Source organism: Trichosurus vulpecula, chromosome 3 (assembly GCF_011100635.1).
Source record: "Trichosurus vulpecula isolate mTriVul1 chromosome 3, mTriVul1.pri, whole genome shotgun sequence".
NCBI lineage: Eukaryota > Metazoa > Chordata > Mammalia > Diprotodontia > Phalangeridae > Trichosurus > Trichosurus vulpecula.
In genome coordinates, this window is record NC_050575.1 from 174532852 (window position 1) to 174560729 (window position 27878).

The following is a 27878-nucleotide window of genomic DNA, read 5'->3' on the forward strand; positions in this document are numbered from 1 at the left end:
TGCTTTAGAGAGGCTCCTGAAAAGGTTGTATTGTATTTGTTTTCTTTCCTAATTTGTTTCTCCTAAAGTTATTCCAAGTACCATAGTCCTTCAGAACAGAGTATCCCTTTGTGGAGTCAGTTCCATGACCTTTGAAAGGTGAATGCTGTCAACAAAAACCAGTGACCACAGTTGGGGGATTTTGTGTTTGTCTTTGTGGTTGTTGGTTGTTCTGGTCATTTGTTCTAACTGTTGTACTGCCTCTATTGATCACCAGCAGAGCACGGATAAAGGCACTTTGGAGGTGATCTGCCAGCTTTCCTCATTACACAATGGTTCCCTTGATACAGAGGATGTTCCCAAAAACTAAGGAGAGATTTAGAAAATTTTAGTTACTTAGCTTATTCCTTCTTCCTGGCTTGTTCTCTAGGAGAAAGTCACTGATGTTCCTCATGATGTCACCAATGATAAGGTTCACCTCAATTGCCACATCTTAGAGGAAAATTTTCCTAACTCTCCAGTTTAGAATCTTTCCCTTTTTCCCCAACATCCCCATCCCTTTTTAATTTATGTTGTGTCCATTTCATAATTGCTTATTTATAAATGTACTAGAATGCAAGCTTGATGGAAGTGATTCCAACCTTTGTATTTGTATCCCTGATACCTAGCACAATTCGCAGTACATAGCACTTAATAAATGCTTGTTGACTAATTGATTACTATAGGCTTTATTCCCATTTTACAAATGAGTAAGCTTCCGGCAGGAGGTGTTTCCAGAGCTAATCCTTGAAGGAAATTAAAGATTTTAAGAGTCAGAAGTCAGAAAAGCACATTCCAGGAATGGAAGACAGATCCCATAATGACATGAAGGCAGCAGCTGGAACTCTCAGTCTGGGGAACAGTGAGCAAGCCCATTTAACTGGGACTGAGAGTGTGAAAAAGGAGTAATGTAAGCTCCTTGAAGTCAGGGTCTCTTTTTCTTTCTGCTGGCATTTGTATTTCCAGTGCCTGGCACAGGGTCTGGTACTTAATAAATACCTGTTTACTATGTAATGTGTTATCAACTAGAAAGATAGGCTGGGGTCAGATTGTGAAGTCCTTTAAATGCTAAGTTGAGGAGGCTGTATTTTATTCTAGAGGCAATGGGGATTCATTTAAGATACTTGAGTCATATTCAAAACTATATGCTAGAAAATTATTTTGGCAGCTTTGAGGAAAAAAAATAGTTTTCAGCATGGAGTTATTTATTATGCCACAGGGATCTTATCATACCCAATATGTAGGTCCAATACTGAGCCCCTCCACCTCCCCATAGACATTCCCAGTCTCCTTATACTCATCTTAACTTTCCCATTCTTTTTCCATTCCTCCACTGTGGTTAAGCTATATAGATTACATGATTCCACAATGATGCCATTAATTGTCAGTTTTCAAGTGATTTCCTGGGATCCTTTATCTCCCAGAGAGTGATTTTCCAGGACCACTCCCAAAAAGGCCAGGCACTACGAAAATGTGTGTGTCTTATGAGCACAGTGTATACCTCACTCATTCAGTACACAAGCCCTCACACTTGAACTGAATTTTTTCCCCTGATATAATCATTGTATTCATCAGGCCCCAGAAACTTTAAACCTTAATTTCTCTGGCTTTATTCCCTCCCTTGGATCCAGTGCCCTCACTAATAGAAAATAATCTAATAGTAATATCAATAATCAACATTTACATAGCACCTATTGTGTACCAGGCACTATGCTAAATGCTTTACAAATATCATCTAATTTGATCCTCACAATAATCCTAGGAGGCTGCTGCCATTATTATCCCCATTTTATAGTTGAGAAAACTGAGGCAAACAGACTTAGGGTCACATAGTAAGTATCCAAGGACAGATTTGAACTCAGGTCTTTCCGACTCTTCTAGGCCCAGCGTTGTGTCTACTACATCACTTAGCAGCTTCCAATATGCCCTAAGGATATCATCAATGGGAGAGGAGTGGAGACTTTTCTGTATTAAAAAAAATATATATTTCTAACAGCAAAAGTCATAATTGGAAAAAATTGGAAATAAATTAGGCCTTTAACAAATTGGTTTAAAAAAATAAAAATGGTCTATGAAGGCCCCACCTATGTCACATTGCCTGTGTGAGCCTGGATGCATCACTTAATATCTCAGTGCTATAGGAAACTTGAAGATTATAAGTTGCAGGAAAGAGTATCAACCTGAATTTGTAGAGGGAATGTGTGCACATAGGAATTCAATGAAATCATAGATCCAGGCATCACACCTATATGAACGTGATGGACCACTGTCTCATTATAAGAAATGGTAACAGATTTTAAGAGGCAGAATGCAATGCTACTCCAGAGGGTAACAGTAACAGCTGACATTTCTATGGTTTCTACATCTTATGTATACCCAATCCTCAAGTACTCTTTTTTCAAGTGACACTGGCCTCCTTGCTATTCCTTGAACAGGACCTTGTACCTCCCAAATCTGAGCATTTTCAATGTCTTTTTCCCATGTATAGAATTCTCTCTCTCTCTTCATCTCCACCTCCTGATTCTCTCTGCTTCTTTCAAGCCTCAGCTAAAATCTCACCTTCTATGCAAAGCCTTTCCAGATGCTCCTTAAGGCATCCATATGCTCCATAGGGCATGGTGAATGAATCCTTTTCACAGGGGTAATGTTCCTAGAAAACAGGGCAAAAATAAGTAATGCAAATGTGGTTACATTGAACCTCTGAGAAATAGGGGGTTAGATTCTTGTGACCACCAAAAACTGTAGTCTTTTGCTAGAGTTTGCTGAAAATCCACTTTTCTTCACAAAATTTTTTATAACAAGATATAAATTCTGATACTATGGACTTTTCCTAACACAATAGCCATGAAATAACCCATAAAATATAGTACACAAAAAATTGGTAACATGTAAAATATTTTTTCTTGCTAGTAATTCCCTAGAATTCTATGACCTTTTGTGCTAACATCTCAATCAAAAAATTAATTTCAGACAATATTCATGTTTCATAAAACATGAGATCAATGGTACCATAAATACTATACAGCAAATAAAATTCTTAAAACAAAAACATTTTTAAACTGAATCTTACTTTCTACTATGCCAGATGGCAATGTGAGGGTATTGTATGCTACTAAACTGCTGTAAACCTCTCTACCTTGGCCACCCTCTGAAAACCAAAGGAGACATTGCTGGGACTTTAGTCACCACTGTTGGAGGACACCAAGATGGCAGAGGTCTTGACACTACCTTAGAGCCCAAAGGAATTGCACTATGCTTTGGGGGCATAATTGCAACATAAAACTTGAGTTTTAAAGGCAAGCAATGAAAATATGCAACAAATGCATGGGGAGACCTTTACTCTACAATAATAGGGTGAACAAGACCAGTGAAGTTCCTGGGAGGATACCTACCATTCCACAAACTTGCTCACATCACACCTCTCTTTTTTTTCTACTGTGCTTAGCCACAAATGTGCACCATTGCCAATGTGAAAATAAAACAAAATCATTAATAAAATTGCTGAAATGTTTGTTAAGAATTGATTGTAGATAGATAGACAGACAGATAGATAGACAGATACTTTGTCATAATACCTTGAGTCATGATAGATAAATACCTCTTTTGAACATCATTTGCATGTTGTCTCCCACATTAGACTGTGAGGTCCCACTTTCCCCCCACTGAAATTGAGTGTATCAGTAAGAACCCAATGTTTATGGCCCAAGTTTATGGAGAAACTTTTTTAAAATCATTCTTGTTTTTACCTTCCATTGAGTAAATGTCATGATGCTTTCTTTTGCCATCTCATGCCCTACCCTGCACGAGGGGTAGGATGGGATTGTTGAGATCAGAAGATTTCAATTCTCCACCAGGACTCTTCAAGCATCAAAGCTGCTTCAAGAGCTTCTGGATTCCAGCTTTGAGAGAAAAGATGGAAGAGGCCAACTCCATTTTAGGTTGTTGAAGAAAAAGACTCTGGGAAGACATGAGTGGAGCTGTCATTCTCCATCATATCCCTACCCCCATCTTGCTACTCTAGAGACGGAAGGGAGTTTTCCCTCAGGTGAGATGAAGGGCTCTCTCATCATTGAGCTGAGTCATCTCACTTCCAACAAGAGAGTTCCTTATGTATTGTCCATTATATATTCTTCTATATGTATCTTCTCTAATTTCTGTTTTGCTATGATATGGATAAATGACTTTCTTTGCTATTCACTATGTGTGTTCATGGTGGAACTTGAATTTGGTGAGAAAGGGGTCAAGCTTTGGATACAGAGCTTGGGGTCCTCCTTCCCCCAATAATGACAAAGGGATCAGAAATGAAACAAACCCCTTCACATCCCCTAAACTAAAAATATTTAAGGGAGCAGGTAGATATACTTCCAGTTTAATACTCCTCTCTGAGGAACACAGAGCCTTTGGAGCCTCTGGCCCCAAACTCCTGTTTCCTCTCTTGTAAGGAATAAGTCTCCCTTTGATGTGGGTGAGAGGAGGAGAGGCTAGAAATGTGTATTCTGTCTCTCTTCAGTAATACAATGGCAAGCCCTAGCCAAAGGTAGGCCTCACTGCATATGGGAAGCCCACTTTTGTTACACCTGGAATCACACAGTAAGTCAGAGCAGAGACAGGACTAGGACCTCAGTCTCCTGACTCCCAATCCAGGGCATTTTCTTATACGACACAGAAGAGAGAGCAAAGTAGATGAGAGAAGGGATGGCAAAGCTGTATCAAGACAGGCCCTACTGTGGAAACAAACAAAACCTAAGAAACTACTTGACAGAGCACACAACTGACCCAATCCTTTCCAGAAGGATGACACTGCATAAGGCAGCTACTTGACACAGTGAATAGAACTCTTGGCCTAGAATCATGAAGATCTGAGTTCAAATCCAACCTCAGACACTTGCTATGTGACTCTGGGAAAGTCATTTAACTTCTATTTGACTCATTTTCTTCAACTATAAAATGGGGGTAATATTAGCACCCACCTCTCAGGGTTGTTATGAGGATTATATGAGATAATATCTGTAACATACTTCATCCAGTGCCTGGCACATAGAAGGTGATCACTAAATGCATATCCCCTTCCCTTCTCCCTGTGTCAAGCTCTGATCCCTTTCTCTCAACTTCCCCTTTGCTATTTGTTTTTGTTGTTCATATTCAGTTGTTTCTGTCATATCTAACTCTTCATGACCCCATTTGGGGTTTTCTTGGCAAAGATACTGGAGTGGTTTGCCATTGCTTTCTGCTGCTCATTTTACTGATAAGAAATTGAGGCAAACAGTGTCACACAGCTAGTAAGTATCTGAGGCCTGATTTGAACTCAGGTCTTCCTGACTCTGATCCAGAAGCCACCTAGCTGCCCTGCTCCCTTTTGTTAATGGCCTGACTCAAAGCCTTCCTCACTCTTCATGAGGCTACCTTATATAATCAAAACCTTCCTCAGTATTGGGCCTACATAGCCAAGCTCCCAAGCAGCAAAGGCATCCAGAGACCCTGGACCCAAACTCAATAATCTGCATTATTTATTATCAATGTCTGCATTATGACAAAGTGTGGCCATAGTCAACCACGGTCCAAAAAATGCAAGTAAAGGAGCTAAGACCCTGCCTCATGATTGCTTCTCTGAATGTAATGAAAGGCACACCTGACTCCCCAAGCCAGGCCAGGATAAAGTCTGACAGTTTTGCCTCCAGCTTTCTTAAAAGTACCTTGTACTTGCAAAGAAAATATTGTTTTAGGCATTAGAGGCATCGTTCTACCATGAGACCTGTTGTTCCCCAAGAATTTTAAAACTGGTAAAAGGAAACTCTTTCCCATTCAAACCATGGCCAATTGCATTATGGATGGACTGAAAGGTGAGTTTGTTCAACTCCAGGACCCTTGGATGAAGCTACCAATGTGATCTTTATCAAATCACTTAGAGGCAATTTGGCAGTGTCCGTGTTTTGAAATGAAGTGTTATGGAAGGAGACTTGGACTGGGAGTCAGGAAGCCTTGGTTCCTGTGACAGTTCTGCCAGTAACTTTACCTTGGCAAATCACTTTCCTTTTTCTTTGGGTTCCTACTCTTCTCTTAGCATCCCACACTCAGGAGTGTGCTAGTAAATAAATATTTAACTACCAGCTGGGGGTGGGAGAAGGGGGAGGATATGTACAGTACACACTTTTAAGTTTAATTTGCATTTTTAACATTTTCTTCCCCACTTTCTTAAGTCTAGACAGTTAACAAAATTATAAATCAAGTCCTGATTTGTAATGTTTGCTCATTTCTGAGGGGAAAATACTCATAAAGAAAATTTAAGGAAGAAGTTTGAGCTGATTTCAGCATATCCACCCCTGCTTTCACTAGCTACACTTTGGGTCCTGCTGCTTCCTGATGACCCAGATAGCTGCCCCTTAACCTCATCAATGAGTTCTCACCAAAGCTAACATTCTAGGACAATCCTTTCTGGGAAGGTTTTCTGTCATCTTCCAGGGTGGCTGTTCCAGATGCAAGTTTCTGATTTTTGCCTGGTCTTATCTCCAGATGTCAAAGTAGCATCACACCCTCCCCTACAGACTAGGTAGGAATATTATTTGGAAAAAATGCTCACAAAGAATTTACCACGAAAAGCAGCATAACTGCTACTGGGTGCAGTGGAAAAGGCCTCAGGAATCAGAGAACCTAGGTTAAAATCCCACTTCTAGTGCCCACTAAATTGGACAAGATACAGCTTCCCTGTGCCTCAGTTGCCTTATCTATAAAATGAGGAATTTGGACATAAAGACCTCTGAAGACTCTTTCAGCCATAAAATATCACTCTATGAAAGCCTATTTTTAAAAAAGGGTAGACGCTTGTGACAGCAATTACTTCTGCCTTGTTTATTTTCTTCATATTATTAATGCTTTGGAGCATTTTTCACATGGTTATAGGTCATTTCTAAATCTTTTGAAAACTATTCACATCCTTTCACCTCCTGTCTCTTAAGAAAATGACTCCTGGTCCTCTATACTCAGGGGTGTTGTGAGGTTCAAATCAAATAATAATTCCACTTTATAAACCTTAAAGGGCTATATAAATGTTAATTATTATTATTAGCCTCTACTGTGGTGAGAACTTCATTCACTAAGCTTTCTATTGCACTCCTAAGTTAAAACAATGTTTATGGCACAATAGAGAAGTGTGTTACTAAATGTTTTAAAAAAGTGAGAATGGAATTTAATCTGCATTATTAACACTCTTAAGTCTAGACTATCATTAAAACAATAAATCAAGCCCTGCATTGTAGCCTTTGCTGACTTCTGGGGTGTAAATGCTCACACTGAAAATTTAACAATTGATTCGAGAAGGCTGTTAGAGTTGGCTCCAGCCCACCTTTGTATATATTTTGTTTACTGCCTTTATGTATAACCAGATACTTACTTTGTGAGGGCTAGAAGGGGGAAAAAATCACAATCAATCCACAAAGTAAAGCCTCTACTTAGTTCATAAAATGTAATAAAAACAAATATACAAGACCATGATGCATTTTTCTTATGGCCAAAGGATATAGAGTTTTAAAAAGATTTGCAAATTATTAACAAACATAAGAAAAAATATTCCATGAATATTCCATAATACGAAAACAAATTAAAATAGCTCTGAACTTTTGCCTCATACCATGTATATTGGCAAAAAACATATTGCCCAAAAAACAACCAATATTGAAGGAGCCATGGAAAGACAAGACCACTTATATGCTATTGGTGTTTTGAATTCATCCAATTGTTCTGGGAAACCATTTGAAATTTTCAGGAAAAGTGACTAAATTGTTCCTAACCTTTGACCCAGCGGCCCCACCATTGGACATACACACAAAAGACATCAAAGACTACCATTCATAGCAGTACTTTCTGTGGTAGCAAAGAACTGGGAACAAAATAGGTGCCCATTGATTGAGGAAATATCTGAATAAACTGTGCTATATTATGGAATTGATAATATTGAACCATAAGACATGAAGAATAAGAGCAATTCAGAGAATCATTGTGATGATTTATATGAACTGACACAGAGTAAATAAGCAGAACCATATAAATAATATGCTAAATGACTACAATAATTTAATGAAAAGAATGATAGAAGGAAGTTATATCCTGAGTAATTGTAATGACCAGCCCTGACCCTGGTGAACAGGTAATGAAAAATATTTACCTTCTCTAAGCAAGGAGGTGGGAAACTCTGGGGGAACAATGGTACATATACCCTGTCAGATGAGATGACTGAATTTCTGTTTCTTTGCTTAACTGCTCTTTGTTATTGCTGTAGAAAAAGCGTCACAAGATTATATTCTGAAATAACTAAAATGTAAAAACAAAAGACCAATAAAACTTAACAAGAATTCAGTGAAATCAAATTGTATGATTTCATCCAATCTTGTCATACCTTCTTGTCTCTCTTTACTGATCAAATTAACTAGTTAAGCATTTAACTGTTTTCTCCCCCAAAGTAACAATAAGCTTGGTTTGCCACTACCAAGGGCAATTCTAAGGATGGAAAAGTGGCCTAGGATCAAGGACAAATGCAAAGAAAAAAAAGACAACTTTCAGGAAGAAAAAGGAAGAAAGAGGCCAACTCCTTAAGGGAGATGGTATCAAAGGACGAAGATAAAGAGGAACTACTCAGCTCCTGTTCTCCTTCTATCTTCTCCATCAAGAAAAATCATCTTCAAGGGTAGAAGAAACATTGTTAAGAAGGAAGGTGAAGCCCAAGATAGGTGAGGAGTTAGTCAAAGAGCACCTAGCAGATTTATGATGTCAAGTCTCCAAATCTAGGTGATTACATCCCAGGGGACTTTAAGAACTTGTAGATGTGGTTGAAACTGCTGAGCCTAGTCTTTGAGAGAATTGCTTGTCTGAACCCTAAGAGAACAATTGGATAGAAATGACTCTAAAAACTGGAGATATGGCTTATTTATCTGGGCCTTCCCAGTGCCTCATGAGTCATACTCATCATCCTTGGGTTAAGAAAAACCTAGTACCTGAGTGAAGCTAAATAAAGATACCCAGAAAACAAATAAATTCCTTTGAAGTTATAACCTTGGCCTCAAAGTTCTGAGCTTTATTCTCTCCATAGGATAGGGCTTTGTTTTTATTCAATCATTTTTCAGTCATGTCCAACTCTCTGTGACCCCATCTGAGGTTTTCTTGGCAAAAATACTGGAGTGGATTGTCATTTCTTTCTCCAGCTCATTTTACAGATGAAGAAATTAAGGCAAACAGGATTAAGTTACTGGTCCAGGGTCATATAGTTAGTAAGTCTCTGAGGTTGGATTTGAAGGCAAGAAGATGAGTCTTCCTGACTCCAGACTTGGAATTCTCTTCATTGAGCCACCTCACTGCCCTATCCTCCCATAAAGCACTAAGATACTCCATGGCAAGTTTTTAAAAAGTCTCAGTTGATGTAACTTGCCCTTCTGGAAAGGATTTTAGCTGTTGCCTTTTACCTTGGCTAGATTCTGCCTCTGTCTACTGCGGTATTCTTAGTCAGCTCAATGACTTTGGATGATCTATGTGACCTAAAACCCATTGCCCCTTTCTAGATTGTGAGCTTCAAGAGCGTAAGGACTGGGTGTTTGTATCTCCCTTAGCACCTAGCATAATGCTCCACTCTCCACAAAAATTCACGATCTCATCATTTTGGGTGCTTCCTTCATTGATGCAGATCAACCTTTCCAAGACTTAATTAATGATCTATATGAGATACTGTGACTGAAATATTCATCACTTGGTGACTAAACCACTGGAGATAAGTCTCTATAAACTTACCTATTCTGATCTTCGTGTACTAGACACATGTTCTGGTGCTGGTCTTGTACCAAAGTCTTTCCAACTTGGTATGACTTACTAGAGTATGAGCTCTGCTGACAAAGCCTTTCAGAACCCATGGTTACTTCCATGCCACATTGAAGACATTGGAGTAAGAGTTTAGTAAAGTCTCTTCCTGTGGTAGCAGCCTAATAAATGTTTGGTGAAGTTGATGTTCATTCTATGATTTTCTGAATCTGTGAATCCTGACACATAGTAGGTTCTTGATTGATTGATTAGTTGGCAGATTGATTTTAAGCTAAAATTGACCATAGCATTGAACACTCATAGCAAGGGCCTTCTATCATTTTGTACATTGCATTGTTCTAGCCAGCTCAGTAAGCATCCATGCATGACCTTGACTTCTAAGCCGAGTGAGTACACAGAGTAGCCAGAAGGCAAAATAAGAAAATCATCCATTTGATACATAAGCATAAGTAAAATAAATTTAGGAAGTCTTACTGGAATATTATACCTTTTGTTTTTTCTAGAATTTAAAATAACTTGCCATGCATTCAGCACATGCACAGAGGTTCATTAATCACATAGTATTTGTACTTCCTGTGCCTTTCAATCATGGTAGGAGGTGAAGGGTAGATTAGGGGGAGAAAGGCAGACCAGAAACTTTATTGTTAGCCAGAAACCACACATTTTGCAAAAAGCAGCCCATAGGCACAAGCAGAACTGGGCACTGAAGGAGGAGGTATGTCATAATCACAGACTCCTGGAATCATAGATTGTCAGAGGTGATCCAGTGCATTTTACAGATAGGGAAACTGAGACCCAAAGAGTAGAAGAAAACTACCCAAGATCATATGGCTAATGGAAACCCTCTGACCCCAAAGACTTCTCTTATCAACTTGTCAGTTTTAACCATTCATTCCTTTGGGTTTTATCCACCATTCAAGTTCTTTTTTGTAAAAATGCAAATATCCATCAGGATAGCAAAGTAGAACTGTTTAACAAAGAAACTATTTATGGCAGAAGAGAGAGAGAGAAGGAGGAAAGAAGGGTAGAGCATACTGAAATGGAATAAATAAAAGGAACACAAAATGAAGGGGTTGGCATTGATGCATTGTCTCTTTTTGCAGGGAAAGGAGGATGACTGAAAGAGACTCAAAAACAGGGCATATGGGATTTGTTCCCCAAATTCCTAAAAGCTTTCTTAAGTTTCAAAGAGTTTTTTTTAAACATAAGAACTTTCCACTATTCAATCGCAGTAATCAATGGGCTTTGAATTCTCTCCCTCATGGCTGTAGTGTGCTAGACCCAGTCCTTACCAGCTGGAGAGATCCAACTGTTAAATTTTTAGTGTGAACTTACCCCTTGGAAAATGGAGAAAATATGGAATAGGTCTTGTTTTATTCATCTAGACCTTAAAAGTGTTTTTTTAATGTCAATAATGCAGATGAAACTTAGATGTGTTTCACCTACTTTTTTTTCAGAGATCCAGTTGTTAAATTTGTATCAGCATGTTCCTACCAATAGGTTAACATTTTACATAAAGAGCATGGTAATTAAAGCATTCATTTTATGCTCAGATTGAGGACAGCCCCAGATCCTCTAGATCCTATTCCAGACCAATTCATCTCCACTATAATATATGACTACTTATTATTAATATCCAAGATCATGAACAGATTGAAGAAGGGATTTTTCCTTTGTGGAGATAAGAACCTTTGAGAGACTGTAATATAGTAGGAAAAGGAATGGTCTTATAGTTTGAAGACCTGAATTTGAATCCCAGCTCCATTATCCTGAACGTGTTAATCTATGCCTCAATTTCTTCATCTGTAAAATGATGAATCATAATACTTATATTACCTACTTCATAGGATTGTGGTTAAAAAAGTACTAAAATTTAAAGTGTTATAAGAGTTTAGTTATTAATTTTAGGTATTAATATTAAGTTAAGAATGTAGTTATTAATATTAAGAAGCAATGTACAAGACACAGCATGGCACAGTGGATAGAAAGCCAGTTTTGGAGACAGGAAGACTTGGGGTAAAACCCTGCCTGTGAGACACATTAGTTGAGTGACATGGGCAAATCATCTAACCTCTTCATGCTCTCGGGCAACTATTTAAGCCTATGAGTTACCAAGGTATTACCAATCTTTGTCAGTAGAAGTTTCCAGGAGGAATTCCTTCTATCAATGAAACCATAGATCCAGATGCAACTCCTCCCCAAAAATAAATAAATAGATAGATAGAACAGATGTTTCCCCTTTTCTCTAGGCCCTGTACTAGAATAACTCAAGAACCAAAGTCTAGATACTCTGAGAGGCTGAAATATTATACATAAATTGAACTTAAAGGGAAAGATCCCACTAGCCAATCAAAGACCTTTTTATCCCATTTTGTGCTTATAAAAGTTCTTCACTGGGGGTTGAAAGAAAATGGAAATGGGGAAAAAATAGGATCTTTGTTTCTCCAAAGTATCTATACTACAAGGGAGGAGACCCTCCTAGTTTAAAAAAAAAAACATACTTTTCTAGGAGCCTTCCTATTTTCTTCCCTCTCTGTTCTCTTTTTGTTCTTCTCTCCTCTACCTGGATAACCTGACCACAGAATAACCCCCTAACCCTAGTCAGCCATCTGACAAATGCCCTACCTTGATCATCACAGGAACTGGATGAGAAAATGTGACTGCTGTAGTGCCCCTCATCCTCAATCTTAGGGACATAGCTAGAAAATAGAAGTTTGCTAAGTAATATGTTCATATGTAAAAGATTCCATGCTATAACATTCCAGAAATATATCCTGTTACAGCAAACTCCATGTGACAGTCTAAATTCCTTATATGTACCCAAATTATCTTATAATAAATAATGTTTGAAATAAATGAGTGATTGGCTGAAAATTAAAAGTGTCATAGTCAAAGAATTCCATTTTTGTTTCCAATTTCTTAACATTTTTATTTAAAATTTGAGTTCCAAATTCTATCCCTCCCTCTCTTCTTTCCTCCCCTCTCCCTGAAATGATAAGCAATCAGATATAAGTTATACATGTATAATTATGTAAAACATTTCCACGTTAGTCATTTTGTACGAGAAGACTTGAATAAAAGAAAAAATGAAAGAAAGAAAGTGAAAAAAGCATGCTTCAATCTATATTCAATCAATATCACTTCTTTCTCTGGAGGCAGATAGTATGGTTCACCATTAGTTCTTTGGGATTGTCTTGGATCGTTGCATTGCTGAGAACAGCTAAGTCATTCATAATTCTTCATTGAACAATATTGCTGTTACTGTGTACAAGGTTCTCCTGGTTCTGTTCACTTCACTCAGCATCAGTTCATGTAAGTCTTCGCAGGTTTTTTGAAATCATCCTGCTTGTCACTTCTTATAGCACAATAATATTCCATTAAAATCATATACCACAGCTTGTTTAGTCATTCCCCAATTCATGGGCATCCCTTGATTTCCAATTCTTAGCCACCACAAAAAGAGCTGCTATAAATATTTTTGTACAAATAGGTTCTTCTCCCCTTTTCTGGATGTCTTTGGGATATAGACCTAGCGGTAGTATTACTGGATCAAAGGATCAGTTTTATAGCTGTTTAGGCATAGTTCCAAATCGCTCTCCAGAATAGTTGGATCAGTTCACAACTCCAACAATGCAGTAGTGTCCAAGTTTTCCCACATCTCCTCCAACATCCAGCATTTTCCTTTATTGTCAAGTTAGCCACTCTGATAGGTGTGATGTAGTACCTCAGAGTTGTTTTAATTTCTTTAATTCAATTTTCATTTCCCTAATCAATAGTGGTTTAGAGCATTTTTTCATATGACTATAGATAGCTTTGTTTTCTTCGTCTGAAAACTGCCTGTTCATATCCTTTGACCATTTATCAATTGGAGAATGACTTGTATTTTTTTATAAATTTGGCTCAATTCTCCAAATATTTAAGAAATGAGACTTTATCAGAGATATTTGTTGCAAAAGTTTTCCCAGTTTTCTGCTTTCCTTATAATTTTTGTTGCATTAATTTGTTTGTGCAAAAACTTTGAAATTTTATAAAATCAAAATTATCTATTTCATATTCTGCAATGCTCTCTATATCTTCTTCAATCCTAAATTCTTCTCTTATCCATAAATCTGACAGATAAACTATTCTGTGCTCTCCTAATTTGCTTATGGCATCACCCTTTAGGTTTAAATCATCTACCATTTTGACCTAATCTTGGTATATGGTGTGAGATGTTGATCTATGCCTAGTTTTTTCCATGCTGTTTTCCAGTTTTCCCAGAAATTTTTGTCAAATAATGAGTTTTTGTTCCAAAAGCTTGGATATTTGGATTTATCATCTACTACATTACCATGGTCATTTACTATAATGTAATTTGTACCTAATCTATTCCATTGATCCACCACTCTATTTCTTAGCCAGTACCAGATTGTTTTTATAACTACCACTTTATAATACAGTTTGAAATCTGGTATGGCTGAACCACCTTCTTTCACCTTTTTTCATTAATTCCCTTTATAGTCTTGACCTTTTGTTCTTCCAGATGAATTTTGTCATTATTTTTCCAGCCATATAAAATAATTGCTCATAATTTGGTATGGCACTGAATAGGTTAATTTATGTAGAATTGTCATCTTTATTATATTGGCTCAGTCCACCAATGAACAATTAATATTTTTCTAATTGTTTAGATCTGACTTTATTTGTGTGAAAAGTGTTTTATAGTTGTGTATATAGTTCCTGCATTTGTCTTGGCAGATAGATTCCCAAGTATTTTATGTTGTCTATAGTTTTTTAGCAGAATTTCTCTTTCTCTTGCTGCTGGACTTTGCTGGCAACATATAGAAATGCTAATGATTTGTGTGGGCTTATGTTGTATCCTGCAACTTTGCTAAAATTGTTAATAATTTCAAGTAGTTTTTTAGTTGATTCTCTAGAATTTTCTAAGTATAACATCATATCATCTACAAAAAAGAGATCATTTTGTTTCCTTATTGCCTGTTCTAATTCTTTTTTTTTCATTTATTTTATCATTTTGTTTAATACTTTAGTTTTCAACACTGATTTCCACAAGATTTTGAGTTGCAAATTTTCTCCCCATTTCTACCCTTCCCCCCATTCCAAGATGGCATATATTCTGATTGCCTCATTCCCCAGTCAGCCCTCCCTTCTGTTGCCCCACTCCCCCCACTCATGTTCCCCTTACTTTCTTGTAGGGCAATATAGATTTCTATGCCCGATTCCCTATATATCTTGCTTCCCAGCTTCATGCAAAAAGCAACTTTTTTTGAGCCTCTGCTTTTAAAAATTTGAGTTCAAATTTTCTCCCCTCTTCTCTTCCCACCCACCCTCCCTAGGAAGGCAAGCAATTCAACATGGGTCACACATGTATCATTATGTAAAACACTTCCACAATACTCATGTTGTGAAAGGCTAATTATATTTCCTTCCATCCTATCCTGTCTCCCTTTATTCAATTTTCTCCCTTGTCCCTCTCCCTTTTCAAAAGTGTTTGCTTTTGATTACCTACTCCCCCTATCTGCCCTCCATTCTATCGTCCTCCCCTTTTTTATCCCCTTCCCCTTACTTTCCTGTGGAGTAAGATACCCAATTGAGTGTGTATGTTATTGACTCCTCAAGTCAAATCCGATGAGAGCAAGATTCATTCATTCCCCCTCACCTGCCCCCTTTTCCCTTCCAAAAGAACTGCTTTTTCTTGCCACTTTTATGTGAGATAATTTACCCCATTCTATCTCTCCCTTTCTTCCTCTCTCAATATATTCCTCACTCACCCCTTATTTTATTTTTTAGATATCATCCCTTCATATTCAACTCACCCTGTGCCCTCTGTCTACATATATGTATATTCCCTCCAACTACCCTAATACCAATAAAGGTTTCATGAATTACATGCATCATCTTTCCACATATGAATGTAAACAAAACAGTTCCACTTTAGTAAGTCCCTTACGATTTCTCTTTCTTGTTTACCTTTTCATGCTTCTCTTGATTCTTGCGTTTGAAAATCAAATTTTCCTTTCAGCTCTGGTCTTTTCATTAAGAAAGCTTGAAAGTCCTCTATTTTATTGAAAATCCATATTTTGCCTTGGAGCATGATACTCAGTTTTGCTGGGTAGGTGATTCTTGGTTTTAATCCTAGCCTCTTTGGCCTCCAAAATAACATATTCCAAGCTCTTCAGTCCCTTAATGTAGAAGCTTCTAGATCTTATATTATTCTGATTGTGTTTCCACAATATTCAAATTGTTTTTTTCTGGTTGCCTGCAGTATTTTCTCCTTGACCTGGAAACTCTGGAATTGGTGACAATATCCTAGGAGTTTTCTTTTGGGGATCTTTTTCAAGAGGCGATTGGTGGATTCTTTCAATTTTTATTTTACCCTCTGACTCTAGACTATCAGGGCAGTTTTCCTTGATAATTTCTTGAAAGATGATGTGTAGGCTCTTTTCTTGATCATGGCTTTCAGGTAGTCCAATAATTTTTAAATTATCTCTCCTGGATCTCTTTTCCAGGTCAATGGTATTTCCAATGAGATATTACACATTGTCTTCCATTTTTCATTCCTTTGGTTCTGTTTTATAATATCTTGATTTCTCATAAATTCACTAGCTTCCACTTGCTCCAATCTAATTTTTAAAGTGGTATTTTCTTCAATGGTCTTTTGGACCTCCTTTTTCATTTGGCTAATTTGGCCTTTCAAGGCATTCTTCTCCTCATTGGCTTCTTGGAACTCTTTGGACATTTGGATTAGTCTATTCTTTACGGTGTTATTATATTCAGTATTTTTGGGGTCTGCTTTAGCAAGTCATTGACTTGTTTTTCATGGTTTTCTTGCATTTCTCTCATCTCTCATCCCAATTTTTCCTCTACTTCTCTTACTTACTTTTCCAAATCCTTTTTGAGCTCTTCCATGGCCTGAGGCCAATACATATTTTTCTTGGATGCTTTTGATGTAGGCTCTTTGACTTTGTTGACTTCTTCTGGCTGTATGTTTTGATCTTCTTTGTCACCACAAAAGGAATCTAGAGTTTGAGTTTGAGTCTGAGTTCGTTTTCGTTGCTTGTTCATGTTCCCAGCCAACTACTTGACCCTTGAGCTTTTTGTCAGAGTATGACTGCTTGTAGAGTAGAGAGTACTTTGTCCCAAGCTTTAGGTTCCAAGCACTGCTGTTTTCAAAGCTACTTCTACTCCTCCATCACTGCAGGCTCTGTCACAGCAGCACTCCTCCTCCCCCAAGAACCACCAACCAGGACCACAATCCAGATCCAAGCAGGGCACAGCAAGAGAAAGTGCTCTTTGCACTCCCACTCTGATCTGCAGCTAGATTCCTCCCACCATGTGAGCCAGGGACTGGGGAAGCAGCTGATGCTGGAGCTCTGGAAGCAGCCTCAGGAGCTTCCTGCTGCTGCCATCACCACCACTGCATCACCTCCACCACCCCCAGGGATGGGGCCAGACCACTTTAAACTTGATCCCACAGTTTCCCACTAACCTGCTCTTTGGCATTTGTGAGCTGAGAAGTCTGGTAACTGCCACAGCTCAATGATTCATGGCCCTAAGACCTGCTCCAGGCCAACTCCCTGACTGGTCTGTCCTAGGGCAGCCCACACTGGGCTGCACTCCACTCCCAGCACCATGTGATAGACCCTTCCCAGCAACCATCCAGGCTCTCCTGGGCTGTATACATGTTTCCCTCTGCTATTTTGTGGGTTCTGCAGCTCTAGAATTTGTTCAGAGCCATTTTTACACTTGTTTGGAGGGATTTGGGGGACAGCTTAAGAAAGTCCCTGCTTTCCAGATGCCATCTTGGCTCTGCCTGTATTCTAATTCTTTTAATTTATTTTTCTTTCCTTATTGCTATAGCTAACATTTCTAGTGCAATATTAAATAAAAGAGGTGATGATGGGCATCCTGGCCTCACCCCTCATTGTCTTGGGAAGACTTCTAGCTTATCCCCATTACAGATAATGCTTGCTATTGATTTTAGATAAAATATTACTTATAATTTTAAGGTAAGCTCCATTTGTTTCTATGCTTTCTCCTGTTTTTGATAGGAATAGGTGCTGTATTTTGGTATAGGCTTTTTCTGCATGTCTTGAGATAATCACATGATTTATGTTAATTTTGTTATTGATATGTTCAATTATTCTGATAGTTTTCCTAGTATTGAACTAGCCCTGAATTCCTGGTGTAAATCTCACCTGGTCATAGTGTATGATCCTTGTGATATATTGCTGTAATCTCTGCTAATATTTTATGTGAAATTTTTGCATTAATGTTCACTAGGGAAATCAGTCTATAATTTTCTTTCTGTGTTTTGGCATATTTGTGCAGTAAAAGGAATATGGTAGGACTCCTTCTTTGCTTATTTTTCCAAATAGTTTATATAGTATTTGGATTAATTCTTTAAATGTTTGGCAGAATTCACTTGTGACTCCATCTTGTTGTGGGGATTTTTTTAGGAAGGCCATTGATGGCTTGTTTAATTTCTTTTTCTAAGTTTGTGTAAAGTATTTTATTTCTTCTTGTGTTAATCTAGGTGATTTATATTTTTGTAGATATTCATCCATTTTATTTAGATTGTCAAATTTATTGGCATATTATTGAGCAAAATAGCTCCTAACAATTGTCTTAATTTCTTCTTCATTGGTAGTAAATCCACCCACTTCATTTTTTATACTAGTAATTTGGTTTTCTTCTTTCTTTTTTTTAATCAAATGAACCAAATGTTTATCTATTTTATTGGTTTTTTCATAAAACCAACTTCTATTTTTATTAATTAGTTCAATGGTTTTCTTACTTACAATTTTATTAATCTCTCCTTTGATTTCTCAGGATTTCTGATTTGGTGTTTAATTGGGGATTTCTAATTGATTCTTTTTCTAGTTTTTTTAGTTGTATGTCCAATTCATTGACCTGCTTTTTCTCATTTTACAGTGTAAGCAATTAGAGATATAAATTTTCCCCTAAATATTTTGTCTGCATCCCATACATTTTGGTATGAAAAGAATTCCATTTTAATGGCTTCAAATATGATGAACTTTGATCAGCAGCTTAAAAGAGGGCCTGGAATATATCCTCTGTGTGTTTAGAAAACAAGTCAGTGAACTAGCTTTTATTAAGTGCCTGGCTTAGCCAGTCATTGTGCTAAGTGATGAGCAGGGGAAACAATTACTTTGGGTGCCTGATGAGCAATGCCCAAAGCATTCAGAAATCCCCTAAGCAAAGGTTCAGGTTGGGGCATCCCAATCATTATATCCAGCATGGAAAACTGCAGCTCTTGAAGCAAGGAGAACACGATCCTCCCAAGGATGGGAAAGAGGAACATTGGAAACCATCTGGCAGCTACTCCTTCTCCAGACACAAGAGGTCTTGGGTCTATATTGTGCTCCCTCTCTGGCCACTTAAAAAAAGAATGAAAAAAATGCAAAGTGTCATAAGAAAGGATGACTGTGGTGGGCTCTTTGCCTCAAAGTGCCTGGCTCACCAACCTTCTAGGTAAAGATGCACCTATATAAGCTCACATATAAATACACACACACACACACACACACACACACACACACACATTCACATCAGCTGTCTTTTCCTCTCTGCCCCAAATTCACCAACTCTACGCTCCTTCCATGGGTCCGGAAGAAAAAGGCAAAGAGGAATGAGGTGACTTCCATACCTAACACACTGAGAAATTCTCTACCATAATCTGGCTTAGTCCCTGTCTCCATATGATAGCTGAATCCATCTCACCACCATATGTGCTATAATACAGAAAATTTCTATAATTCACATGAGGACAATTGGCCTGGCCATGCAGTAATTAGTTTTAGACATTCAGATGCAAGGAAATCTCAGTTCTAAGGGCCACGTTCTGTTTTCCCTCAGATTGTCTAGACCCAGTAGAATGCCATACTATATCCCACCTGACCAGTCAGTCATTGCTCCCTGAATCTTGCAAAGACCTTGACCATTCATAGGCCCTAACCCACAACCATCCTCTAATGTGGGATTTAGAATGGTGGATGAGGACTAAAGGTGGAGGTAGAAGAAGAATCCATCAGAAACATGACCTAGGCACCCACTATGGTCCCTCTGCCCCTCCAGACCATAACTAGAGTGCAAAGCAAAAACTCACCTCTCTTTCTTCATTAACTACAAGCTGTGTTGAAAAAAGAAAGCAAAAACCATAGTGTTAACATTTGACCCAACTACCCAATCACCAACTCCAGTTTAGTTCCACAGTCTCTAGTTACATTCAAGAACAAGGCAAGAGATTTTAAATTCTCAAAATAGAATTTATTGTCATTAATTCTATGTTATCTACCTTATTGGGGAGGGATTGGGAAGTGTCAAATATTGAGGGAGAGATCTAAAGAGGTATCAAATAAACAACCAAAGGACAATAAAATGCCCTAGAAGTTAAAGGTTTTTTTTGTTTTTGTTTTGTTTTTACTATATGCTGACAGGACATCCAAGAAGGCCCCGAGGGAATTGGAATCACTTGGACAATGGCTTTTATTTTTCCAAACTTGAGCTTTACTCAGTGGGGGAAAAAAAGGCAAATAACATATAATCTGCAGAGGATGGTTGAGATGGTGAGGAAGTACTGGGGAAACAAGTTGTTAGCTATACCACATGCTGTTGCTAGGGTAACCTGGTACTAAACAGAGCCCAAGTACTTACTTGATCTGGGTAGCATAATCACATTCTCCCCTAGAATTCCAAGGGATCTTGTGACTTCTTGGAATTTCTTCAAGACTTCATCAGTCACCACTTTAGTTCTGCCTGCAAGGAAGAGGCAGAATCAAAATTTAGAACTGTTTGGCCTTAACTTCCCCAGCCTACCCAATGCTCACTTCTCTGGAGCTCAAGACCCTGCAAACTACTTCATAGATAGACACATTTTCCCAAGTGGGGTCTGTCCAGATCTGTAACTAAAGCCAAAAACCCTCTTGAAACTGTTGTTGAGACCTAATACTCAGCTAGGTGGTGCAATGAGTAGAGCACTGGCCCTGGGGTCAGGAGAACCTGAGTTCAAGTCTGACCTCAGACCCTTTTACCAGCTGTGTGACCTTGGGCAAGTCACTTAACCCCAATTGCCCTGCATTCCCCCCTCAAAAAAAAACTAGAAATTGTTGTTGGTCATGTGCTCCAACCCACAATGGAAGGTAGAATGAAGCCATACTAGCAAGGCATAGTGGTAGAGTTTAATGATGGGACTCTAGGGCAAGGATGAGGGCAGAGGGCTCAAGTGATGAAACTAAAGAGTATCAAGGAAGAGATGAAAGTCCACTTAAACTGAAGGCCCAGTTCTTACTCTAGCAAGTCTTATTCAGAACTAAACAATTACTTGACATAACATACCATAGAGTTTAACGTGGAAGTCATCCTTGTTTTTATTATTTCCTATGTAAATAATGCCATAGTTTTCATAGTCGGTATCTATCACTTGGAAATAATAAGGGCTTCCATCTGAAAAGGAGAAAAAAGAACTCACTGAAATAACATCAGAATGCCTGCAATGATCAAGAAGTTAAGTACCCAGAATTGAATGACGTAGAAAGGACACTGAATTGGGGATCATGAAACTTGAACCCTATTCTTAGCTCCACTTATTAACTGGGTGACTGTTACCTCTTCAGGTGGAGTAGTAGATACATACTGGGCCTGTAGTCAGAAAGAACTGAATTCAAATCCAACCTCAGATACTTACCCAGCTATGGGACCTTGAGCAGGTCATTAAAACTTCTGTTTGACCCAGTTTCCTCATTTGTGTAGTGGGGATAATAATAGCACCCATTTCCCAGAGTTGTTGTGAGGGCTAAACAAGACAGTATTTGGAAAAACACTTAGCACAGTGCCTGGCCCATAGTAGGGGCTACATAAATGCTAGCTAATATTATTATTATTAATATATCTTTCTGCCTCAGTTTCTTCATCTATAAAATAGGAAAAATTAATTCTTGTCTTGGGGTCTTCATAAGGTTGCTGCAAGTATTTAATTGGGGACAATGATAAGAAATAGCCTTGTCAAATATAAAGATCTGTATTTGTTGTCCTCCATAAGCTTGGCTCACAATGCTGATGGGGGAGGGGGTTTGCTGGGGAGGTGAAGCAACTCCAAAATTGGACTTGTTGGCCTGTAATGCTTTCTCACAATGATTGATCCTGATTGTGAAAGAAATTATAATCAATCCTCAGAATCTTCCACCTTCCCTACTCCCATACGCAAAGACCTAATATTCTACGGATTGGCTGCATGCCAGCACAGCGGTCCATGAACCTATTGCTCAAGCCTACTCCAACTCACACTTTCAAAACTTATCCTTCCTAAACTTGCCAAGTGACTGTCATTCCTAACTAAGGTGATGATTGCTCACTATACTATTTTTTTCAAAGTATGGTATTATCCTTTTATAAAGGGACTCTTGAAGCCAATAATTCCTAAAGTTAGAAGAATGAATAGTGGTAGGGATTCCAAACCCCAAGGCCATTGGGAAAATATTTGAAGTTTTTACCCCCTCACTTTCTGCCTAGCTCTAAGGTTGGCCCTGTTCCTAAAAGTAGAAGTTAGAAGTTTCTGTGTGCATGTATGCACATGTATATGTGTTTATATGACTTTGGGTATCTGCACATGCTTTTCTCTGAGTGTCTACAAATCTGTGTTTTCTGTGTCTTGGGGTGTGGGGAGGGGGTTGGGGTGTGTGTGTGTGTGTGTGTGTGTGTGCCTATGTCAATAATTGCCCATGTATGACTTAGCTCTGTACCAAGCCTTAGCGAATGGCTTCACTGTACCCAGGGCGTCTTGCTTTTTATGAGGTCAATTATCAAACCCAGGTTTCCTGTGATATGCAGACCCCCAAAGCACTTCTGGATACAGGTTCTGTCTGTAGCATTAGAAGAAATAAAAACTCTTCAATCATCACTTGAGTTAATAAGGTAAGTGAAAACAGTAGAAAAACAAAATTCATTTTTAATTCCTTCATCCCTCACTTACCATTACTTTTGTATTGCCCAGATTTATTTCCATGGGTATATGTGACATTTACCTCTGTACAGACTCCATCTGACCTGTGAATCAGTGAAATAGAAGTCAGTATTGAGCTTCTTGGCTTCATCTTAGAGAACAAGCAGATGGAAATCAGTCCCTGGTCCTTGTTCCCTACTCTGCCTCCATCCCCCAACCTTCCCAGTTGCCATAGTAAGGTTTAGTTCATGAAAACCAATTTCTTCTGGACTCTCTGTGACTCATATGATTTCCAGTTCAAAGACTACTGGTTCTGTGCCGAGGAGAGAGAAAAGTATCATCATTCTTTGCCCTTGAAGATTCATTAGGGTTAGTCATGACATGACACCTTGTTCACACATGAGTCTCCTCCTGCCTCTGTCAGGACCACAAGAGAGGCCCAGGAGGGAACAAAGTGTCATGCCCATCAGTCATGAAGTAATTTTTTCCTGTGTGTTTCAGAGAAATGACTTCCCAGACCTTCCAGAATACCTAGTCAGCCTATGACTACACCATAATTCTATGGAACAGATATATTTTTAGGGGACCTTGTGAATCTATGATGGAATAAAGACTACTTTTCTCATTGGCAGATGAGATTGCTAAAATCAGAAACTGTTCAGTTAGGAAAGATATCTTTTGAAAAGCCCAAAACTGTTCCAGTTAATGCTAGTATATACCTAAAAAAGGAGAACAGAAGTGTCATGTCTGGACTGCAGACTGCATCAGCATGCCCACTGGGGCCTGGACTTTCCTAAATACCAAAACTGAAGCAACTTGTGGAGGCTGGTATAAGGGGCAGGACAGGCAGTTAAAGGCCACATAAGAAAGCTAGCAAGTTGGTCAGCAGCACCTTACTCAGCACAGGAAAGCAGAAATGTCTTATGGTTACCTAATGTAAGAAGATTTGAAAGTGAAAGTTCCTAAGTTGGTTAGTTCTTAAGTTGATTATTACAAACTCAATACAATATGGGTCCTATTAATTCACCAATAATGCTATTAATTATTAACATATTGCTGGCAACAAGTTATGGGATCACAGGATTATATGTCATTGTTATTTCTACACACCCCTCCCAAGGGCAACAGTGAGAACAGTACTTAATTTAGAACCAACCAACACCAAGATTTCAATCCTGGACCTGACACTTACTGGCAGTGTGGCCATAGGCTAGTCATCTAACCTTTCTGAAATTCAGTTTTGTCTATTTGCAAAATGGAGTCAACTATAGTATTTACTTACCTCACAGGATTCTGAGGAACAAAGGAGATCACGCATGTTAAAGCGTTTCGTGAACCTCAAAATGCCTTATAAGTGGTAGCCAATATGAATTTAGTGCTGTAACTCAGTCACATGGTGGAACTGGCCATCATTTGTCTTCTAACCCTAATCCTTTCTGTGCCTTTTCATCACCTAATTATATGTTGTTCCTCACCCCCAAACCTCAGGTTTGAGAGTCCTCTGGTCATGTCCTCTACCACTTAACGAACTAATTCTCACCAAAATGTCTGAGATGGAATAGATAAAGGGGGGAGGGGAAGGAAGATTTTTTAAAGAGGAATCTGAAGAGAAGGCAATGTTTAACTGGCAAAAAGCTCTAATAGCAGAATTTCAGGCTTTGGTGGCTCCTGAATGATGCAAAGCATTGTGCGGGGATGCGGGGAGAAGGAGGTACTTTTTTAGCAATGCTAGGACTAAATTTTAGCAAAGTAGGCATCCTCCTAGAGTACAGCATCTTTGGATCAATGTTGTTTTTTCTAAATGTGCACAGTTTTAATGCTTTCCTGAGTTTCACTGTCCATAGTCCACAGGCATTTATTTTATGCTGCCTTTTCTCATGTGGGAACAGTGAAAGCTCAGACGCTGCAAAGGAAAGTCCTATGCAATGGATGTAATTTTCAAACCTTGCTTGCTTAGGATGGTGCCCAAATGCCTCTTCCCAGATCTACTTCCTAAATGGCCCTTGAATTATACATCCTTGCTGTGATGGTGATCTGTTCTCCCTCAGTGGCTCGGTCCTCAGGATTCAGAAGTAGATAGCCTCCCTTCTCTAGGAGAGATAATCTAGAGATCCATGCAGACCAAAGCTGGTGCAGAACCAAAGAGGCTTAGGTAAGAAACCTTCTTAATCCAATCCATTTAAAGAGAAATGTCTTTTACATGAGGTCAGTGTAAAGCCCAGAAGAAGGGGAAATCAGGGAAGGTGGAGGCAGTGGTACTTACAAAGTGATGGTAGTCTGCAGGTTCACGTTCCCATTAGCAAAAGGGGAGAATATTGTCAAAGATGCTTTGACATCTTCCCTGTCCGGGTCTGACAGTCTCTCATTCATCGCCCAGATAATGGAATTCCAGGGCCCCTTAGCCTAGAGAAAGTCACCCTAATCAGCTCTTTTTCTCTCAGTTTAAATCAATAGTTTTCAACTCAATTCCACAAACATCTATGAAGTGCTTACTACATGCCTTTAAAACATAGTGCTCAGAGTTGGGGTCACAAAGACAAAAATAAAAGTCCCTGCTATCAAAGACCTTGCATTCATACTCCATGTACGTAGGAAAGTAAATGTAAAATAATTTGAGAAAAGAGAGAGCACTGGCAACTGGGAAGGGTGAATCAGCAAAGTTTCTATGAGAAAGGTGATGTCTGAGCACCTTGACAACAGGATTCTGAGAGGCAATGATGACAAGCTAAAGGAGTCCGTAGAGAATAGTTTAGCTTATAAGAATGTATGGCAGGACAAGGTCATAGGATCATAAGAATGGGGCGTGGAGGCCATCTAGGATCATAGATTTACAACTGGATGAGAACTTAATTCAACTTCCTTACTTTCCAAAGGAGGAAACCGAGGCACATTTCAGCTTGCTAGCTTGCCCAAAGTCACATAGATGGTTATCCTAGATTGCATGTCAGGGGTAGGATTTGAAGCAAGGTCCTCTTAATACAGAGCTAGTGTTCTTTTCCACTGCACCAAACTGTAAGGCCTAGAATGTTAAGATCAAGGAATAGCTAGCTATCACAGTTTGAATAGAATGTCTTTCTTGAAAAAAAAATCCAGAGTCCTGGCTTAAGATATTTTTTGAGCCTCAAAAAGTCATCTATCTATATTTACTTGCCTCAAAGTCACTGCAATACAATTTTACAAGCAGAGAAATGATGGTAGCTTTGAGAGAAGAGGAGGAAAAATAGACCCTGAGTCTCAGGATCCTTGAACCAAAGAGTTCTACATGCACCAAAATTCAGAGAGAATAAGAATAATTTAAAGAAGTAAAATTAAGTTTGCTTCCTGGAATTTTAAACAACTAAGCTGGGTATCCCTCACCCCACCCCCATCCTAGTAACTTCTGGGTAAATGGATCCCTAAAATGATACCAATCTCCTATGTGCCTTTAGGGAAGACCTACTGTATAGCCAGTCACGTGGATAAAGACAAGGGTAGGAGGAGGCCACATAATAGGGTTCCTAGACCCTATTCTCTTTTCTTTTGACACTCTTTGCCTTAGTGATCGAATCAGCTCCCATCGATTTAATTATCTCTTCCATGGAGATGACTCTCAAATCTAAACATCTAGCCCAAATCTCTCTTCTGAACTCCAATTCTGCATTACTATCTGTCTATTGAAGACCTCCAGATGGTTTTCCCCTGGCATATCTCAATCTCAGCATGTCCAAAATAAAACTCATATTTCCCCCAAATGCCTGTCACTCCTTTAAATTTCCTCATTTCTGTCACAGGCACTACGATCCCTTCTGCCATCCAGATTTACAATTTGAGAGTTATTCTTAACTCTTACCTCTACTTTACCCCACTCTATATTTTATTAATTACCAAATTTATTTTTCTACTCTAACTCGACATCTCACTCATCCACTTCCTTCTCTCCTCTCATACAACCTCTACGCTAATGTAAGCCCTGCTATATCACATAGAAACTATCACAATTGCCCCCTAATTGGTTTCTTTGAGCCCAGGCTCTTTCTTCTCCAATCCTTCACAGAACCTCCAAATTGATATTTCTAAAATATGGATCTACCCGGATCACTTTCTTATTCAGATGTCTTTGATGGCTTCATTATGCCTCTAAGACAAGATCCAAAATCATCAGCCTAGCATTTAAAGCTTTCCACAACCTAATTCCCACCTCCCTTTCCAATCTCATTTCTTATTACTCCTCTTCACAAATTCTCCATTCTAGACAAAGTAGCTTGTTAGTTATTTTCTTTACACAGTATTCCATCTCCTATCACTATGCCTAGTATCTGAAAACAATCTCCTCCTCATGTCTGCTTCTTAGTTTCTTCAAAGCAAAGCCTGGGTTCTACATCCTATATGAGACCTCTCCCAATTTCCTCAACTTATAGTGCTTTCTCCCTCAAAGCTATTTAGTACTTAATCTGTATGCATGTTGTATTCTGCCAGCAGAATACAAGATCTTGAGGGGAGGATTCACTTTGTTTCTGCCTTTGCATCTTGATTTACTTGGTACAATGCTTTGCCCATAATAGGAGCTGAATTAATATTTGTTGAATTGAGCTAAATTATAGTCAAGTTGCCTCTGGATAGTATAGTTGCTAACACTGCATTAAATGTTCAAATTCTCCCTAATTACCATGAACCCCAAATTCAGTTTGTCCCTTCATCAATCCTATGAGAACATTCCTATCACCTTCTATTTCTTTTCCTTCCCACTGAAAATCAATGAGTCTTGAAGACACAAAAAGGGCCTGTCTGAAACTGCAACTTTAGGAATCTTACATCAGTATCCTGCCCTCCAGGAATGCGGCCCCTGGGAATATCGTAAAGTCTGCCATCCCAACCTCAGCCCAAAGTCCTCTAACTAAGTACCCTTATCACCAAAGGAATATGTGATGCTTTCAAAAAGGGCCCTTTGAGGGCTGTTACCTGAGAGATATTGAAATCTGGCATCAAGGTGATATTATTTTGAACCTGGAAGGAGCAAATCGGAGCCTGCCCCACATTCAGCAGCAGCACAGCTATTCTGATGCCCCACATCTCCCCACCCATTCTGATATCAATAGCAGCTAGTGAGTGAGTGAGAGGGAGT

The 27878-nt window shown here is 38.7% G+C and overlaps 1 protein-coding gene across 1 annotated transcript; it reads right to left on the reverse strand.

Annotated features, from left to right (window-relative positions):
* Positions 1 to 304: 304 nt before the first annotated feature.
* Positions 305 to 27838, reverse strand: LOC118842310 (major urinary protein 20-like). The gene is made up of 9 exons (XM_036749883.1): positions 27716 to 27838; positions 25041 to 25180; positions 22808 to 22881; positions 21175 to 21282; positions 20516 to 20595; positions 19946 to 19969; positions 18989 to 19216; positions 2578 to 2668; positions 305 to 345 (listed from the first exon to the last, which is right to left on the reverse strand). The coding sequence occupies exons 1-9, from the start codon at positions 27836 to 27838 to the stop codon at positions 305 to 307; spliced, it is 909 nt and encodes a 302-aa protein (XP_036605778.1).
* Between the last annotated feature and the right edge of the window lie 40 nt (positions 27839 to 27878).

Bases quoted from the DNA above. Each gene is read 5' to 3' on its own strand.
- LOC118842310 (XM_036749883.1), bottom strand. From the start codon at position 27,838: ATGGGTGGGGAGATGTGGGGCATCAGAATAGCTGTGCTGCTGCTGAAT. The intron at 21,283-22,807 runs GTAAGTGAGGGA...TCTCCTTTTCAG, and splicing joins TGGGCAATACAAAAGTAATG to ATGGAAGCCCTTATTATTTC. The intron at 19,970-20,515 runs GTGATTATGCTA...TTTTCAACACAG, and splicing joins TTGGAATTCTAGGGGAGAAT to CTTGTAGTTAATGAAGAAAG.